Source organism: Protopterus annectens, chromosome 3.part1 (genome assembly GCF_019279795.1).
Source record: "Protopterus annectens isolate FY-2018-M chromosome 3.part1, PAN1.0, whole genome shotgun sequence".
NCBI lineage: Eukaryota > Metazoa > Chordata > Ceratodontiformes > Protopteridae > Protopterus > Protopterus annectens.
In genome coordinates this window covers 1,870,330,306-1,870,350,245 of record NC_056732.1, presented here as the reverse complement: position 1 = coordinate 1,870,350,245, position 19,940 = coordinate 1,870,330,306, and the positions used below count along the sequence as shown (strand labels likewise).

The window sequence follows — 19,940 nt, the reverse complement described above, 5'->3', positions numbered from 1 at the left end:
TTTAAATTTAGTATGTTTAGAACCTTTTCTAACACAACCTTTCTAATAGCTTTTGGACTCCCACCTAAGTATCTTTGAGCATCAATAAATTTAAAAGCCATTTTCTGGAAAGTAACCCATTTTAATTTAGAACGATCAATCCAATTTTGTATTATATAAAGTTTTAGTAATGAGCAAATAAAAATGATAACATGAATATCAACTTTTGAAAGATGAATCAATGAAATATGTAGAATAGCAAATTCCAATGTCAGCGTGGATTTTGATATCCCATTTTCTGCAGTCTGACTTTCAAAGATGTCCACAATCTGTGAGAAAAATGACAATACCATAGAATATGAAGGAGGTCTGCTTGGGGATGAGAACAGCATGAACACGAAGGGGACTTATTTGGGTTAAATTTGTTTAATTTGATTGGGGTAAAGTAGGCATCATTATTAATCATTAATTGTGTGTATGCTAATTTTTAAAAAGGGATAAATTCCTTAGTGTGTCTAATAGCCAGGACTTTCTGAGATTCTGACAATTGGGAATTATAATTCAACCAAACATTAGATAAAAGACAGTTGTGGTCCATCATTAAAGAATTAATTAATTTATATGAGTTTGAGAGCATTTTATCAGATGATGAAAGTATTTTGATAATCGTGTTAAGGTTTTTCAATTGTGAGTCTATGGGGACCAGACATACAAATTTGTTTTTAATTATTGCTCTTAGTTGTGTAAGAATTGGTGAGTAATTCCAGTTTACTTTCAATAACTTATGCCAGTCAGATAAAGGCAAGTCAAGATATTTCAAAACATCTCCTACTTTTAGATTTTTAATTAAAGGATAGTTTGTTAAGTTCAAAAGTTTATTGTCCAATAATATATTTGGGTTTAGATGAATTGGCTGAACATGGTAGATCTTTTCTAGTTTACACATTTTGAGTAAGGTTTGGAAATCTCTAATCTTTTGTTTAAATACTGTAGATATATTTTTAATAAATAAACTATCCAGAGAGATAAAGGGAATAGCTTCAGGATTTAAATTATTAGAAATGGCATAATTATACCATAATATTATCCATAAAGAGTGATTTGGATAAGAAGTGTTATTGAATTTAGAGATAGTAAGAAGTTTATTGGATGAGACAATCAAATAATAGAGATAAAGATTAGGTAAACCCAAACCTCCCTTGTCCTTCGAAAATGCCAATCTAGAATAGGAAATTCTAACAGATTTAGGGAACCATATGAATTTTGCCAAAGCTTTATTTACAGACTCAAAAATTTTTTGAAATTATCTGATCAGATGATGAGAATTGGTAAAGAAATTTAGGCAGAATATTCATTTTAATAATGGCCACCCTTGAAAGAAATGAAAGGTTTAGATGCTTCCATCTGTCCATATCAGACAATATAGAGTTCCATAATTTATTAATATTATTTTGAAAGGAAGATCTATTATTGTGTTCTAAATTGATTCCTAAATATTTTATATTATAAGTAAACTGAAAATGATCGTCTGGAAACAAAAAAAGATTTGTGTGCTAAATGATTTAAGGGAAAAATATGAGTTTTGTAGAATTTAAAGATAGTTGGAAACCAAAGAAAAATAATCAATAGAATTCATTATTTTTCTGTAATCAGATAATGGAGTTTGAAAGTAGATTACTAAATCATCCGCAAAAGCAGAGAAATGAATATTAGTATTAAGAATTCTAGGGATGTTATGAAAAGTATTTTGAGTAATAAACAATAGCAAAGGTTCTAAATAAATGTTGAAAAGAAAAGGGGACAATGGACAACCCTGTCTTGTTCCTTTAGTGATCTTTATCGGAGCAGAAAATTGACCATTAATGTATAGTCTAGTAAACATATTCTTGTATAAAACTTTTAAAAATTTTAAAGAATAAGGGAATATTAAAACATAACATAGTTTGAAATAGAAAGTTCCAACATACTCTGTCAAAGGCATTTGATGCATCTATAATCAAAGCATATATAGGGTTTGGATTTTTCTTAATGAGATGAAGTATAGTCTCTAAAGATAGAGTATTATCCCAAGCATGTCTCTGAGACATAAAACCTGATTGATCTGACGAGATAATTGAGGGTAAAATCCGTTTCAATCTGTTAGCCAGAATAGATGACAGAATCTTAATATCCACGTTAATTAAAGAAATGGGTCTATAATTTACTGGGTCAGATTTATCTTTATTATTTTTAGAATTAGAATGGTTTTGGATGTGTTCCAATGAATATCTGAGATATCATTAACTCTTATATGATTGTAAACTTTAAATAGAAAGGGAAGAACTACCAATTTGAAAGTTTTGAAAAATTCTGGAGTAAAACCATCAGGTCCCGGAGATTTACCCAATTTAAGATTATCTATTGAATCCGAGATTTCTTGTACCGATATAGGGTAGAAAGTAGTTTTTGCTGATTATCATTAAGTTTAGGGAACTGCAAAGAGTCTAAAAAGAGTTTTGAGTGATTATCTTTAACAGAATTAGAAGAACCTGAATATAACTCAGTGTAAAGAGAGGTGAAAAGTTGAATAATCTCTTCATCAGTATTATATAATCTGTTATTATAAGATAAAGATGTAATATTTGGATTTCTGAAGTTAACTTTAATAATTCTCGCTAACAATTTAGATGGAACCTGGGCCCACTCTGAATATGAAGCAAGTAGCTTTTGTTCAGCTAAGGAGAGGTTATTTTGGTGAAGCAGAATTAAATCTTTGACAATCAAAAATTTGTTTTTCTAAAGTAGCATCATAGTTCAGACTAAGATGATTTTCCAACGAAGAAATTCTTGATTTTAAGAATTCCTCTTTCTTAAAGTATTGTTTTTGAAAAAGCAGCTTTACTAATAAATAAACCTCTTAATCTTGCTTTACATGCAGCCCATTGTATGTCATAAGGAATGTCAGATGATTCAAGACTATTCACCATTTCATTTAGGATTTCTGAAGCTTGTTTGCAAATATCTTCATTTGACAATAAGTTATTATTTAAGGTCCACTTATTAAACATAGTTTTATTTTTGATATTGGGTTTTATGTTCAATTTTAGTGAAATTCTTGAGTGATCCGAAAAGAATCTGGGTTCTGTAGTAAAGTCCACAATATATTTTGAAATATAATCTGAAATTAGAAAGAAGTCTAATCTGGACCACAAATGATAGCACTTAGAATAATAAGTATATATATCATTCTTGTTTATACTTTTAACAGTGCGGAGGGGATCTATTAAATTATATTCTGTCATCAAATCATTTATAGCCAGGGTAGATTGAAGATTATAGGTGCCAGTGGAGCGGGAACGATCAATTACAGGGTTTATAACTGCATTCCAGTCACCACCCACTATAATATGATGATCCTTATAGGATGCAAGAATATTGTAAATTTTAAAATGAACAAATGTTGTGAATTACATGGGCCATATAGATTTAAAATTAATAAGGGTTTGTCCAAACCAGCAATAGAAGCGGTAAATAAGCACCACCTCCCCTCATCATCAAATTTCTCATCAATAATATTCCCAATGAATTTTTGTTTAATGATTATAGCTACACCTCTGGAGTTAGATGAGTCACCTGAAGCTATAATCTTTTTGATCCATTTTTTTTTTAACTCTTTATTCCAATCAATATGTGAAATATGGGTCTCTTGAATAAAACAAATGTTAGCCTGTGATTTAAAGATCATATGAAATAATAGTGACTTTTTCGCTTTATCTTGAATGCCTCTGACATTCCAAGAATCTAAAATTATGTCAACAGGCATATTCTACAAGTATAATCATTATTGATGCTATAAAAGTGAACTCAAGGTGCAAATCCAACACAACATTAAAAAGAAGAAGAAAAAAATAAAAAGAAAAACAGTCTTTAAGTATTCAAGCAAGTCATCAAATAACATTTGTTGAAAAAAAGAAAAAGTTTTTAAGAACTATGAAATGTATAATAATAACCTTTATCCTAACCCTAGTGCCTACCCACCAATCCCCATGTGATAAAGGAAGAGCAGAAGAACATAAAAAACATTGTAATTATAGATAATAATAACCTCAAGTTAGAATACAAATTACTCAAAGGAAGCCTAACATAACATAAAGTCCGAGTAATACTACTAAAAATATATACAAAATTAACTAATTTCAAGACGTCCAACATGCTTAATCCCTACTTCTAATACTAATCTAAAACTCCTATCCTTAAATTGAAATTTATAGTGATTAACTGTATTTCCTCAAGTACTTCAAGAGAAAGAGAAACAAGTAAATAATAAATAAATCACACTCTGCTTAACTAGAACACTCTATCATAAGAAGTAATACAATTAAAACTGAAAGATATGTAAGATAACATATATAAGTATAACAAAACCAACTGATAACATTATAATATAAGTAAATAAGCATAGCATTACTGAACTAAAGATAATAGTCATGCACTATCTACTGAACCTTCTTTAGTACTTTAGTGATAATTTCATTAATCAACATGACCATTAGTATGATAAAAGCACTAATACCTGTAGAATGAGTATTTAGTTATAGTTCAAATAAAGCAAAAAACAACTACCAAGCAACCATATCTCAAAATGAAAAACAATTCAGTCTGGAGATGCATCTATTAACTAGATAATAGTAGTACAGGAACTATTCAAAATGAAATATTATAAGCTGTAAGGTTTTAACACTAGTTAATATACATGAATAAAGTATAATTATATTATAAAATAGTAACTTAAACAGCATCATATATGTTGGACTGAATGTACAACAATGTGCATACATATAATTTTAAATCTACTTTTTGAATATTTTACTAATGACTCTGTTAGGTTATGTAGCCATACTATTCTTCTAAGCTATAGATGTAACATAGCAAAACAGCATGAAAAGACAAGGCTTTTAAAGTAAACATTTTGAACATCTAATTAAAACAGAAACAAGCAAGCTAAATGCAGTAAATCTAAGGGCTTAAATATATACAGGTAGATTCAGCTAATCATATTAAAGATAGTTATTTCAAACCTTTCAAATAAGTAAAGGCTTTCTTAAACATAAACTACTAATCATAAATATCACATCCAGCCTCTGAGAAGAAAGAGAGCAGAGAATAGAAAGAACATGAAACTTTCATATGAACAGGTATACTTTGTAACATTTGTCAAATTAAACACTTCAGTATAATATAAAATATTGTATGAAAAAATATTCTGAATAGGAAAATATGTTCATTTCCTTACACATCCTTTAGAATTTTAATATATATAACTAACCTGTTCATTTGTTTCCAGAAACATTTTCACTCTGCTTTATGAAAGTAGCAGCTTGCTTTGAAGTCATGCAGACACACTAAAAGTCACTGAATATATTATGTGACATGAATCTGTTTAAATTTAAAAAGCAACCTTCATTTATGAAGAGAAAACACTTTAAATAATAGCCAGATCTATTCAAAGTTAGTGCTATTGAATACTTGTTGAAAACAAGCAGACTTGTGTATTTGAAACTGTCCTTCTTTCCTCACAAATGATGACATCACCATCCATCTCAGAGAGACTGTAGTGTGCATGTTCATGCAGAGCATCAGCTGGAACTCTGAGGGGAAGATTTTCTTGCTAGAATGTTGAGATGGAATGTTTTTCCTCCAAAAATCATTTAGCTTACACAGAAGGCTGTAACTCAAAAGCTTGTAGTAAAATTAACATATTATCTATTTACACGGCAAGCATATGTGATAGAAAGAGAAAAAAGTAAATACAGCAATTTAAATGCTTCTATTAATCCACACAAATCTAACAAGCATATATCCTGTCACTGCACACTGTCACACCAAATCTATCATGTGTAAATTACATGACAAGTTCTTAAGCTAATATAATTATGTCACACCAGAATTACAAATCATGTAACACAAATACTGTCAGAGTAAAGAAATGAAAAATCAAACCTTATTGTAGTTCTTTAACAGTAGAATATTAAGATACAGTGTCAGGAAGCTTTTTAAATGTTTTAAGAAAATGTCTTTTGCATCTTTAGGATCTGAACATACAAATCTTTTGTCATTAGCTGTGAAAGACAAGGTATTAGGATAAGCCATTCAAATCTAATCCCTCTTTTATCAAGTCAGCACAATAGAGGGCTAGTTTTTATCTATTTAATTTGATCTGTGCAGGAAGATCTTGGGAAAATGATAGTTTGTGAGACTTCCATATGAATTGTTTCTTTGTTTTAGCAGTTTCTAGGATCTGGAAAGTGTCTTGAAAGTTTAGTAACTTAGTATAAATTAACCTTGGTGTAGAAGAATCTTGCTTTGTACGCAGTGCTCTGTGTGCTCTCTCTACAATTATAGATTTTGAAGAAGCTTCACAATTTAACAGTGTTTCAAAGATATTTTTAGTCACAGATAACAAGTTTTTATTGTCATAAGATTCAGGTTAGGAATAATGATGTTATTTCTTCGATTCCTGGCTTCCAGATCCAATATTTTAGCTTGTAAATCTGAAATAGTTTTATCTCTAGATTTAAAGTCACTTTCCAATAAGTCTGTTTTAACTTCCAAAGCTAAGATTTTATTTTCAATAGTAACAATACTATCGTTTATTTGCTTTAAAGATTTACTAAAGTCTGCAAACTGTTCTGAAAAGTTTTGTATAGCACTTTGGATTGGTTTTAATGCTATTTTTAGTTCTTCTAAAAGGAAATTTGAGCCATTTAAATCTTTATTACTTACATTAATAGTTTCTGTAGGTTGTCTAGATGATTTCAGTCTTTTGAACCTGAATCTTTTCAGGAGAGAGCATTGAAGTATATTTGGCCTTTGTAGGCTGAGTCTCCATGGAGTCAGATTTTGTAGCCATGCCCAGAAATGGAATGCAGTCAACAGGATACCAGGAACCAGGAACAGACTGGAGCAGTAGGAGTCCCAGCAGCAGAGAGACCAAGAATGTTCTGAGGTAAAATAAATCCCAGGATAATAAGTCCAGAAGAAAAAATAATCCAAATGCGTAGAAAAAGATTTATAAAATCTTTTAGTATAAAAATCTGAGGAAAAAGGTTGATATAAAGTTGTAAAAAAAAACAAAAGTTAAATAGCTGTGAGGAGTTCAGAGAGTAAGGACTAGACTAGTCGGCGGCCATCTTGAAATCCTCTCTGCTGTATTTTTTAATTGGAGCTTTTCTTCCCGGGCCTCCACTGAAAAAGGACCTGTGTCCAGTCGAACTTTTCCAGTAAACAAATGTAAAAAATATATATATAAATAAATAAATAAAATCAATAACTGAAGTCATCTTCACATCTTGGTACCTTCATGAGGTGGACCCTTTTTTCACAAAATCTCACCAAGCCTACACTGATATATAGACTGTATTTTATATAGCATACATCATGGACAGAACTAGGTTAAAAAATAAAGAGATAACTGGGTGCACAAGACCCAGGATAAAAAAGTGCCCAATTGTGATAGGTGCACTGGTGCTAGGACTGGAAAAAAATGACAATGTGGAATCCTCAACACAAGGAAACATTCATACAGTGGGGCTAGGAAGGAAGATGCCCCCTGTTGTAGAAGGAAGTAGCAGTCCACAAAAAAAAAAATCACAAAAAATGGTAGGCCAAAAGAAAGTCATACAGACGATAGAGTGGACTACTGACAATAAGAAATAAATCATGTACTGTTACTATTATGCAAGAGGCCCAGAATTTCCAGACAGAACACACATGAAAAGACTGAGACACAAATAAGAGAAAAGAAAAATACTTCCACAAGAAAAACTGTCAGAAGCTTCAAATGCAAATGTATGTCATTAACACAACAGATCCATGAAAAATACTATATAGACCAAGAAACCTTGGGACGTTTGAAAAAAGAACTGACTGAGGAAGTATGAAAATTAAAAAAAAAAAATCTATAGATTTTTGAAAGGCATAAAAAGAAACATGGACATGGGAAAGAGAGATCTGATGTGGTGCAATAATTATGCAAAGGAGAAAGCCCAATTAATCAACACTAAAAAGGCAGCCCCAAAGATATTCAAAGAGAAATACAGGCAAAGGCATCCAGATATGGAAAATTTCACAAAAAAAAAAAAAAAAAAGATCACAAAAAGGGAAGTTACAACAGAAAATTAGTCATGGGCGACTTCAACTACCCAAACACAGACTGGGAGCATTACTCTAGCTCCAACACCCTAGCCCAAAGGTTCTTAGAATTTATAAACTCAAATGCTATGGAACAACTTGTTACCACTCCCACAAGAGGGGAAAACATACTGGACCTGATCATCACCAACATGGGGACTCTATGCTCCAGACCAGAAGTGTATCCCTCACTGGTAAGATCAGACCATAAACTAATCTCACTGGATATTCACATCCCGACCCCACCCCCTGCCCAGAAAACCACAGTGAAAAACTTCTCTAAAGCAAATTTCACACTCCTCAAAACCGAGGTGGAATCCTTCAAAGCCCCGGCCTGTGGAAAATACAGCCCAGACCACAGAATCCTTTATAAACCATTCTATGAACACCTTCAGGAATGCATGGATCATGCGATCCCAAAGAAAACCAAGACCCAATCCTCCAAAGGCAGACGTCCTGTCTGGTGGACCCCAGCCATAAACAAACTATACAATAGAAGGAGGAAGCTACTAAATGATAGAGCAAAATCCCAAAAAGGGAAGGCATCACTGATCAGTATTAGCAAAAAAGTACGGGCACACATAAAATTGTCTAAGGCCAGCTTCGAGAGAAAAATTGCACAGGACACTAAGGATAATCACATGGCTTTCCTTAGTTATGTTAGGAACCTGGGTGGTAATTCCCAGATATGCTCAGAATTAGTCCAAAATGACAAACAATACACCGAACCCACAGACATTGCCAACATCCTAGCTGACAGGTTCAGCGAAACTTCTCCCCCACCAAAGGGCAAATATCTATCCCAGCAGAGTGCTGCCCCATGACATCTCAGATGCTCAGGTAAGAGCCGCCTCTCCAAAGCAAAAACACAGCATCAATGGGACCAGATGGTGTCTCGGCTGCGCCCTACATGAACTCCAAGAAGAGCTAAACCCAAACATAAAACTACTGTTCAATCTCAGCCTTACTACAGGATATGTGCCCAAAGAGTGGCGTACAGCAACAGTGGTCCCTCTCCATAAAGGTAGTGCCTCAACGGATCCTGGAAACTATCGCCCCATAAGCCTGACTAGCTTGGTCTGCAAAGCTATGGAAAGGATCATCATGGACCTCATAAATAAAGATATTGGGGACCTACAAACACTGGATCCTACCCAGTTCGCTTTGTTAAGGGCAGATCCTGCCTCTTAAACCTGGTTGATTTCTTTGAAACAGTCACCAAGGCCATTGATGAGGGGAAGGTGGTCCACACAGCCTACCTGGACCTCGCAAAAGCCTTCCATACAATACCCCACTCGGGCATTACAGATAAGCTCACCAGCTTAAATATAAACCCCTATGTCACTAGATGGATTGCAAACTGGCTCAAGGACAGAACCCACATAGTTAGAATTGCTGGAGCCATGTCAGACTCCAAACCAGTTACAAGTGGTGTCCCACAAGGCTCAGTCCTGGGACCTCTCTTGTTCGGTATATATTTCTCAGAGGTACAGGCCAACACAGAAGGACTGTGGCTGACCAAGTTTGCAGATGACTGCAAACTGGGCACCATAATCGACTCTCCAGCCGACACAAGCATCCTCCAAAAGGGCCTCATAGAAACAGACAACTGGTGCCAGAGCCATGGCCTCAAGCTAAATGCCAAAAAGTGTATAGTCATCCCCTTTGGCAAAAACAAAGTGCCCACAAATTACCACATAGGTGGTAATCCATTAAGTACAGAAGAAGTAATTAGGGACCTGGGGACCCAAGTTGATAGCAATCTCTCATTTGACAACCACGTGGCCAAAGTGGTTAGAAAAACATTTTATATAGCCACCTAATCATGAAGGGATTCACATCTAGATCAGGGGAGGTCATCGTGCCTCTTTACTCATCCCTCATCAGGCCCATAATTGAGTACAATGCCCCTTTTGGGATGTACCTTACCAGACACCTGCAGCAACTGGAAAGACCACAAAAGTACCTCACCAAGAGGATCAAAGGGCTCAAACAGATGCCATATGCTGCCCGTTAAAGAAACTCCAGCTCTACTCAGTGGCATACCGCCTGTTCAGAGGCGATCTGTGCCTGACGTATAAAGCCATGTCCAACCCGGAATTAATGGACATGCTGCACCTCAGAAAATCCAAATCCCATCGAGCTACGCACTCGAGAGACTTGAATCTCAGCACTGAAATAAATAGGACATGCTGGAGGGACAGATTCATAACCCAGAGGCTCCCTTCACTCTGGAATAAAATCCCAGTCCAGGTTAGGCAGAGTCCCTCATTGACTCTCTTCAAGAGGAATCTTGATGAGTGGATGGGAGATCATAGGTCTACCCCGGGTATCACTTCTGTGTCACTGTTAGACAGAGGCACTGTATACTAACCTTGAAATAGGGCATAGCAAAATAAATTTAAAATGGGTGGCGAAAGCCAAACACATTCTGGCTAGGCTTATAAATGCCCTAGGGCAGATAGCCTAGTATGAACCTATGAACCTATGAACCTATAAGTAGACATTGGAAAAATAGAAGCTGAGGTAGTGGAATACTTGCAAGGTGAAGGATTTAGTGTAGAGAGTCTAACACAGGTTAGATTGCAGCATGACAGAACAATGAGTCTCCAAAGTAAGGAGAAACAGGAGGAGCAGGAGACATCTGAAGAAGAAATATGGGCATGGGAAAGAAAAAAGAGATTTAATATGCTGCAATACTAATTAATACAAAAACAGCAGCGTCAAAGTTATTTGAGGAGAAATTCATGCAACGGCATCCCGACATGAAAATTTTACAATACAAAAAATAAGAAAACTAAGAGGAAAAATAAAAAAAAGAAGATTAGTAATGGAGAAGTTAATGAAATAGAGAGTGAAGTCACAGATTACCTGTAAAGTGGAGGATTTAGTGTAGAAAATAAGTCGCACAACATCACAGTAGGATAGAGCAATGGGTACCCAAATTAAGGAGAAACCAGTGGAGCAGGAAGCATCTGATCAGTTGCCATATGAAGACACTTTGGAGCCTCCCACAGGAAACCCATACAAATATTCAGTTACAGTTGGACAGCAAGAGAAGATAACAGTAAACTGTGGCAACTCTGATAAAGTCAATGTTGTGTAAGGATAGACCAGAGAGTTCCCATATGAAAAAGCAATGGATGAACATGGATGTTAGACAGAGGCACAGTATACTAACCTCGAAAAAGGGCATAGCAAAATTAATTTAAAATGGGTGGCGAAAGCCAAACACACTCTGGCTAGGCTTATAAATACCCTAGGGTAGATAGCCTAGTATGAACCTATGAACCTATGAAACTGAAGAGAACGTGGCACAGGAAGATGCTCTGGAACTTTCTGTAGAATGCTGGCAAGAAATGGAGAACAAAGAATGTGCCCTCAGTTTAGAAGAAAATGTGTCAAGAGAAGAGCTGCTTGATTTACTACAGATGGACAGACATATTGAGATAAATGAAAGAAACAGACTACAGAAGGTCAATAAAACCCAAAACGTTAGTACAGTAATTAGGGCTGTCCATAGATATTTATGCGATATAACAGAATTAAACAGGATATATTACTGTGCAGATAAATTAACAGCAGATAAAGTCGTGACCATAAAAACCCAGGGTAGTAAAGGAAACGATATAACAGAATTAAACAGGATATATTACTGTGCAGATAAATTAACAGCAGATAAAGTCGTGACCATAAAAACCCAGGGTAGTACAGGAAACGATATAACTGAATTAAACAGGATATATTACTGTGCAGATAAATTAACAGCAGATAAAGTCGTGACCATAAAAACCCAGGGTAGTACAGGAAACGATATAACAGAATTAAACAGGATATATTACTGTGCAGATAAATTAACAGCAGATAAAGTCGTGACCATAAAAACCCAGGGTAGTAAAGGAAACGATATAACAGAATTAAACAGGATATATTACTGTACAGATAAATTAACAGCAGATAAAGTCGTGACCATAAAAACCCAGGGTAGTAAAGGAAACGATATAACAGAATTAAACAGGATATATTACTGTACAGATAAATTAACAGCAGATAAAGTCGTGACCATAAAAACCCAGAGTACTAAAGGAAACAATATAACAGAATTAAACAGGATATATTACTGTGCAGATAAATTAACAGCAGATAAAGTCGTGACCATAAAAACCCAGGGTAGTAAAGGAAACGATATAACAGAATTAAACAGGATATATTACTGTGCAGATAAATTAACAGCAGATAAAGTCGTGACCATAAAAACCCAGGGTAGTACAGGAAACGATATAACAGAATTAAACAGGATATATTACTGTGCAGATAAATTAACAGCAGATAAAGTCGTGACCATAAAAACCCAGGGTAGTACAGGAAACGATATAACAGAATTAAACAGGATATATTACTGTGCAGATAAATTAACAGCAGATAAAGTCATGACCATAAAAACCCAGGGTAGTACAGGAAACGATATAACAGAATTAAACAGGATATATTACTGTGCAGATAAATTAACAGCAGATAAAGTCGTGACCATAAAAACCCAGGATAGTAAAGGAAACGATATAACAGAATTAAACAGGATATATTACTGTGCAGATAAATTAACAGCAGATAAAGTCGTGACCATAAAAACACAGGGTAGTACAGGAAAGGATATAACAGAATTAAACAGGATATATTACTGTGCAGATAAATTAACAGCAGATAAAGTCGTGACCATAAAAAACCAGGGTAGTACAGGAAACGATATAACAGAATTAAACAGGATATATTACTGTGCAGATAAATTAACAGCAGATAAAGTCGTGACCATAAAAACCCAGGGTAGTACAGGAAACGATATAACAGAATTAAACAGGATATATTACTGTGCAGATAAATTAACAGCAGATAAAGTCGTGACCATAAAAACCCAGGGTAGTAAAGGAAACGATATAACAGAATTAAACAGGATATATTACTGTGCAGATAAATTAACAGCAGATAAAGTCGTGACCATAAAAACCCAGGGTAGTAAAGGAAACAATATAACAGAATTAAACAGGATATATTACTGTGCAGATAAATTAACAGCAGATAAAGTCGTGACCATAAAAACCCAGGGTAGTAAAGGAAAAGTACAGTTTTGTACCTACCATAAATGTAGATGTCCAATAGACATGCAACTGCAGTCATAACATGTGGGTTGTCCTGCCTCAGGCAGCCCTTGGTCGGCCGGATTCCAAAGTCTGGGTCCGACGTCGGCTGATGTCGCATTTCTCTCCGACGTCAGAGCGGCTGGAGTACATAAGCATCAGCCGACGCCATTTTCTTCAGTCTTTCTTGCCCCAGATGCCAGGTGCCCTCCAAGGAAGGCTGTAATCAAATTGGAAGACAAAAACAGGATTCCAAACAAATACATGAGCAATAAAACAAATACACCATAACACATATCCCCAGCTAAGAGTAAGGGGGATAGGAGTGGACCCTAGGCATAGAGGGGTATGGAGGAGGAAAACCGACTGCAGTTGCATGTCTATCGGACATCTACATTTATGGTAGGTACAAAACTGTACTATGTCCTTCAAGAATGCAACTGCAGTCATAACATGTGGGTAGAATACCATAGCTTAGCTGGGGGAGGAGGTATGCTCTAGGAAATAGATGGTGTGGCAATCAAACCCTGCAGGACTGCCGAAGAAAAGCCTGCTCTGGATCTGGAATATAGAGGGAGATTGTAGTGTTTGGAGAATGTATGCACGGAGCTCCATGTAGCAGCTTCTAGAATGTCCTTTGTAGGCACCCCTCTTAAAAATGCTGTAGAGGTGGCTGTAGCTCTGGTAGGATGTGGTCTGACATAGGCTGGAACAGTCTTCCCATGAAAGGAATAACAGAATCTGATGCAATGTCCAATCCATTTAGAAATAGTCTGTTTTGAAATTGCTTTTCCTTGGACTGCAGGGCGTAAGCTACAAAAGCTGTTCAGACTTCCTACTGGCCTTGGTTCTGTCCAGGTAGTATCGAAGTTGTCTATGAATGTCCAAGGTATGCAAAAGTCTTTCCCCCTTATTCTCAGGATTGGGGAAGAAAGCAGGCAGATGAATGGCTTGATTTAGAGAAACCCTAGATACCACCTTTGGCATAAAAGTAGGGTTGGTCCTTAATGAAACCCTGTCTCTGTGGAAAATAATAAAGGGTGGTATTGCCATTAGGGCCTGTAGCTCAAACCCTTCTTGCTGAGGTAATTGCCAACAGGAAAGCTGTTTTCCATGAGAGAAATTGCAAGTCAACTGAAGCTGCTGGCTCAAAAGGAGGTAGAGTCAGTTTTTCTAAGACAAAATTGAGGTCCCAGGCTGGCACTGGGGCCTTTCTTGGTGGCTTAATGTTCTTGATTCCCTGAGGAATTGTCTTAGTAAGGGGTGAGAGAAAACAGGAGGATCAGTGTTGTATCTAGCTGAAATAGCAGATGCATGTATCTTTATTGAAGAATATGAGAGGCCGCTCTGTAACATATCTGCCAAATATTCCAAAATGAGTGGGATGTTCAGTAATGATGCATCATGTCCCTTGCTGGTATTCCAATTGCTGAATCTTTTCCACTTTGCTAAGTAAACCTTTCTGGTGGATGGTCTTCGAGCCTCTGTTAGTATCCGCTGAACTTCCTTGGAGAGAGATAAGCTGAAGTTATTTATGGGATCTCCCAGGCTGTTAGCTGCAGTGTCTGAAGGTTTGGATGCACTGTTTCGAAATTGTGTTGAGTCAAAAGTAGAGGCCATTGGGGAAGGGCCCACCTCCTGGTGTGACATATGCTCCGTAGTAGTGGGTACCAGTCTTGTCTTGGCCAATCTGGAGCTATTATGATTCCCTTGGGCTTCTCTGCTTTGATCTTTAGTAATACTGAGGTCATCAGTGGCAGAGGTGGGAATGCATAGATTGCTAGGGAGTTCCAGTTGAATGAAAGGGCATCTATTTTCCAAGCCTTTGGATGGTATGTCCTTGTGCAAAATTTTGGTAGAAGATGATTGAGGTGAGAGGCAAATAGGTCCACTTCTGGCTTGGCCCATGTCGAAGTGAGTTGTCTGAAAGCCTTCGGATGTAACCTCCACTCGTGTGGATCTGTGAAATTCCTGCTTAGGCTGTCCGCCAACACATTGTCTTTTCCTGGAACAAACTGGGATTGCAACTGGATGTTTAGACTCAGTGATTTCTCCCAAAGCTGCATTGTCAGTCTGCAAAGGGGGTAAGAGTGGGCGCCCCCCTGCTTGTTTATGTACCACATCACAGTGGTGTTGTCTGTCCGTATCATTAAATGGCCTTGCTGGAGTTGGTGTTAAAAAGCCTCGATAGCATGCATTACTGCCAGCATTTCCTTTTGGTTTATATGCAGATGTGTTTCCTTTGGAGACCATTGTCCTTGTATACACCTGCCTTCCATGTGCGCCCCCCATCCAAGGTCTGAGGTGTCTGTAGTCATGGTCTGCGTTATCTGTGGTTTTTTGAATGACATACCTGTGTTTTCCTGGCTTACCGAGGCCCACCATAGGAATTCCTTTTGTAGGCATGGAATGAGTGGTATGATTGTCTCCAAGTTGTTGCTGTGTTGAGACCAAATGCTTTTTAGGTACCATTGAAGCTTTCTCATGTGTAGTTTTGCTAATGGAACCAGTAGAATGCAGGATGCCATGTAACCCAGGGTCTGTAGGAATCTCCTTGCAGTCATCTGGGTGAGCTTTGCTAAACCTTTGAAGTATTGTGTTAACTTCTCTTGCTTGTCTTCTGTCAGGTAAGCCATCTGAGAGGCTGTGTCTAGTTTGGCTCCTAAGAAGATTATTTGCTGGGATGGCTGCAGTCTTGACTTTTGGAAGTTGACTGTGTATCCCAGAGCTTGAAGTAATCGATGACATAATCCAGGTTTTTTGTCAACATCAATTTGTCGTCCGCTTGTATGAGGCAGTCGTCCAGGTACTGGTAAATTTGTATGCCCTGGAGCCTGCAATGAGCAATTACTGAAGCCAGGCATTTGTAAATACTCTGGGCGCAGTAGATAAGCCAAATGGCAATGCTGAGAATTGATAATGCTCTGGCCCTGCAAGAAATCTGAGGTATCTTCTGCAGCTGTGTCTGATAGGGACATGCAGGTATGCCTCCTTGAGGTCCAGAGTAATCAGCCACGACTCCTTGCCCAGCATGGGAAGGAGTTGCTGTAGTGTCAGCATTTTGAACTTTGGTACTATGAGAAAGGTGTTTAATGCGGACAAGTCCAGTATTGGTCTCCATTGAGATTCTTTTCTTGGAACAAGGAACAGTCTTGAGTAAAACCCCTGTTCTTGTTCTTGTTGTGGAACTCTTTCTATTGCTTTCATTCGAGTCAGCAGAGTGATTTGCTTGATAGCCTCTGCCCTTTGATGTTGTGGTAGATTTGGCATGCCTTGTCTTCTTGGTAAGGTATGAAAATGAAACCTGTACCCTCGGTCTATAATGTCCAAAATCCATTTGTCCTTTGTCAGTCTGTGCCAGTTTTCTGCAAACAGAGATAATTTCCTGCCCAATGGAGCTTCTAGTTGTTCCCTGGTAGGCGGTAGTAGAGGAAAGTCATTGAGTTTGTGGTTGTTGGGCAGGTGAAACCCCTGCGTCACTTCTTTGGTTTCCTGGCTGCCATTGTCGTCCCCTGTAAGGGCCTCTGTATTGGCCTGTTCCTCGGCCACGTCTGTTCTTACCCCTTTGAAACTTTTCTGGATTAGGAAAGGACCAATTTTTTGAAGGCCAATTCCTACTGAATCTGGGGGGTTGAACCTCGAGGAAATCTTTCACAGTCTGAACTGATTTTGCTTTTTCTTCGATGGTCTTTAACACATCCTTAGCATTTTCACCAAAAAGCTTGTTCTTTTCCAAAGGTTTATCCAGAAGTTTTGCTTTTACATGATCTGGTAGAGGTTGATCTTTTAACCAAGCATGTCTACGCATCACTGCCCCTGTCATAGCTGCCCTACATGAAGCTTCCAGTGCATCATATCCACACTGCAGGAAGTGATTGCTTACTTGCTGAGTGTTATGTACAGCTTCCTGCAAAGTCTTCCTGTCTAAAGGATCAGGAGAAGCTAATGTTTTTTTGTAAATCTTCTAAGAGATAATCCTGATATTGGAACATATGAAAAAGGCAATTTAAAGCTCTCATAGATAAGGTAGTGGATGTGTAAACCTTTTACCCCATCTCTCTAATGACCTTGCTTCCTGTTGGAGGGCAAAGGATTTTGAGGTGGAGGCTGAAACTCCTTTAGGCCCCTGTGAAATAGTTTCCAAATCAACAGTATGGGCCCTGAATAAATGGGAATGAGTTTCTGGGACCCTGTAATACCTGTCTGGCTTGGCTGGAGCAGGAGGAAGAGAATCAGGGGTAGCACTGGAATCAGAATACAAATCATCCAGAACATCAAGTACAGGAGGAATAGCTAAGGGCCTGTGCTGAGGCTTCTTAAGGAAAGTCCTAAGGCGTTTCCTGGAATCAGAATACTCCTGACCCTGCCACTTGAAATGTTCCCTCATGGTGTGCAGAACTTCCCCAAAGAAATATCTTCAGGAGGGGAGGCCGAAGGTATGGAATCTTCTGCATCCGAGTCCTCATAGGTCTGGAAGAGCTCTTCCTGGCTATCAGAGTGGACAGAGCCCTCAGAGTCTTCATCTGAAGGAGAAGGGTCAGAGGGTTCAACCCGGGGCCTTTTATCAGGAGGAGGCTGGGATGCTCTCTCAGGATGGGCCTGTGAACCTCTGATCATGGAAATTAAATCAGCAGCCATGGACATAATTTGTGTCTCCGGAGTCGGCTGAGGTAAGGATTTGGAAGCAATATGCTTTGTTTTGCTGGCTGCCTTAGCCCTAGTGTAGGCCTTAATAGACATGGCCATAGGAGGCCTGGCAGCTCCACGTGCAGGAGTTACCTTGTCTACAGCAATGGCCTTGGGCATTTCCTCGGTTTCGGTATCCGGAGGAAAGTCTGTAACTGGCGTTGGAGTAATGTCTGGAATCGGAGTCGTTGGTAATGCGGTGTCTTCGGTTCGGAGCAGTGGAGAGACCGTCTCAGAGGGAACCGGAGCACTCGCGCTAGGTTTTGGCGTGGAGTTGGTGGTAGACGCGGGCCGAGGATGTCAGTCCCGGTCTTTACGTTTTTTGGGAGTTTGCGATGTCGGAAGATCCGACGGCATGGTGTAAGCAAATTTATCGCCGAAAAAATCTTCAGTGAACTCCGCCCGGTGCCTGAGAGTGCACTTGTTGAAGCGAGCACAGGCTACACAGGCCGAGACGTCGTGGTCTGGGCCCAGGCAAGGGAGGCAGTAAGAGTGGAAATCCTTATGAGGTATTTGTTTACCACAAAAAAGACAACTGTTAACTTTTTCAGTAATTTCTGACATCGGCTGAGGCAAGAAAAGGTCCCCAATGGGGTACTTAGCTTTTTTGATGACTTCGTAGAATACAGGAGCTGACCGACCGGCACTTGCGAACTGCTTCTGCTTCGGGCACCGCGCGGCAAGAAAGACTGAAGAAAATGGCGTCGGCTGATGCTTATGTACTCCAGCCGCTCTGACGTCGGAGAGAAATGCGACATCAGCCGACGTCGGACCCAGACTTTGGAATCCGGCCGACCGAGGGCTGCCTGAGGCAGGACAACCCACATGTTATGACTGCAGTTGCATTCTTGAAGGACATCGATATAACAGAATTAAACAGGATATATTACTGTGCAGATAAATTAACAGCAGATAAAGTCGTGACCATAAAAACCCAGGGTCGTACAGGAAAGGAAGGGGAGAAAATCAAACGCCATCATGGAGTATCGACTAGAGAAAACTATAAAGCAGTTAAGACAAGATATGTCAATGCTAGAAGAGCACAGAAGAGGGAACAGACCAACAAAAATACTCAGAAAGATAGACAGGATAGAACCAGCACACAGCATTATAACAGATTAGGATCAATTATGCACTATCGCAAATAATAAACTAAAAATAATCCAACAATGTATACAATGAAGCAAACACGTAGAAGGACCATAAAAGGACGATAAAAGTAAACTTCAAGCATGTTTATTAAAACAAACCCAGTGCACAAGAACAGGTAAGCGCTTTCACAGTTAGCTTCATCAGACCAAAATATTGCACAGCCCAAAACCAAGTTTAAATACAACAACCTGGCCAATCAAACTGCATGATGAAAGTCACATGATTAAAAGCATTCGGTTGTACCTTAAGCACATAGTGAGTACAATAAAAAAATGGGTTTATAACTTTCACCATGAAAGCAAACATGCACACGCACACACACACATATATATATATATATTTATATACACACACACACACACACACACACACACACACACACACACACACACTTATTTATTCCTTTAGCCTAGCTGCCCAAAGCTTCTTACTCTGCTGTACTGTGTCTGTAACCTCACCTACCAATAGCGATGACTGGCATATATATATATATATATATATTTTTTTTTTTACACAACACAATACCTTCACCCGCTACTATTCTCTTCTGTAATTATGATTCCGCTTGCCCATTTGCATTATACCACCAAGTTTACTTAGCTACCAAAGCACTACAGGTGCCATGTTTAAATCTTGTAAGCCCCACAACTAGCCTCAGGATCGGAGCAACTGGCATTGTTAGTATACTCGTCACGTAAGTGATTTTATTCAGCTGTATTTTGCTGACCACAGTATTCACCTTGTTACTTCCAAATCTCTGCCTTTACAATATTACTAGATCATAGTATTTACTATATCAGTTCTTCATCCCATAATTACAAA

General features: G+C 37.9%; 1 protein-coding gene across 1 annotated transcript in view; it reads left to right on the top strand.

Moving 5' to 3' along the window:
- Positions 1 to 19,114, top strand: part of LOC122797943 (zinc finger protein 430-like) — a 180,183-nt gene extending 161,069 nt beyond the window's left edge. The window contains exons 5-6 of the mRNA XM_044066463.1: positions 11,719 to 13,248; positions 18,864 to 19,114. Of these exons, the coding sequence (XP_043922398.1) occupies positions 11,719 to 13,248; positions 18,864 to 19,114 (1,781 nt within the window). The remainder of the gene's footprint in view (positions 1 to 11,718; positions 13,249 to 18,863) is intronic.
- Positions 19,115 to 19,940: the final 826 nt, after the last annotated feature.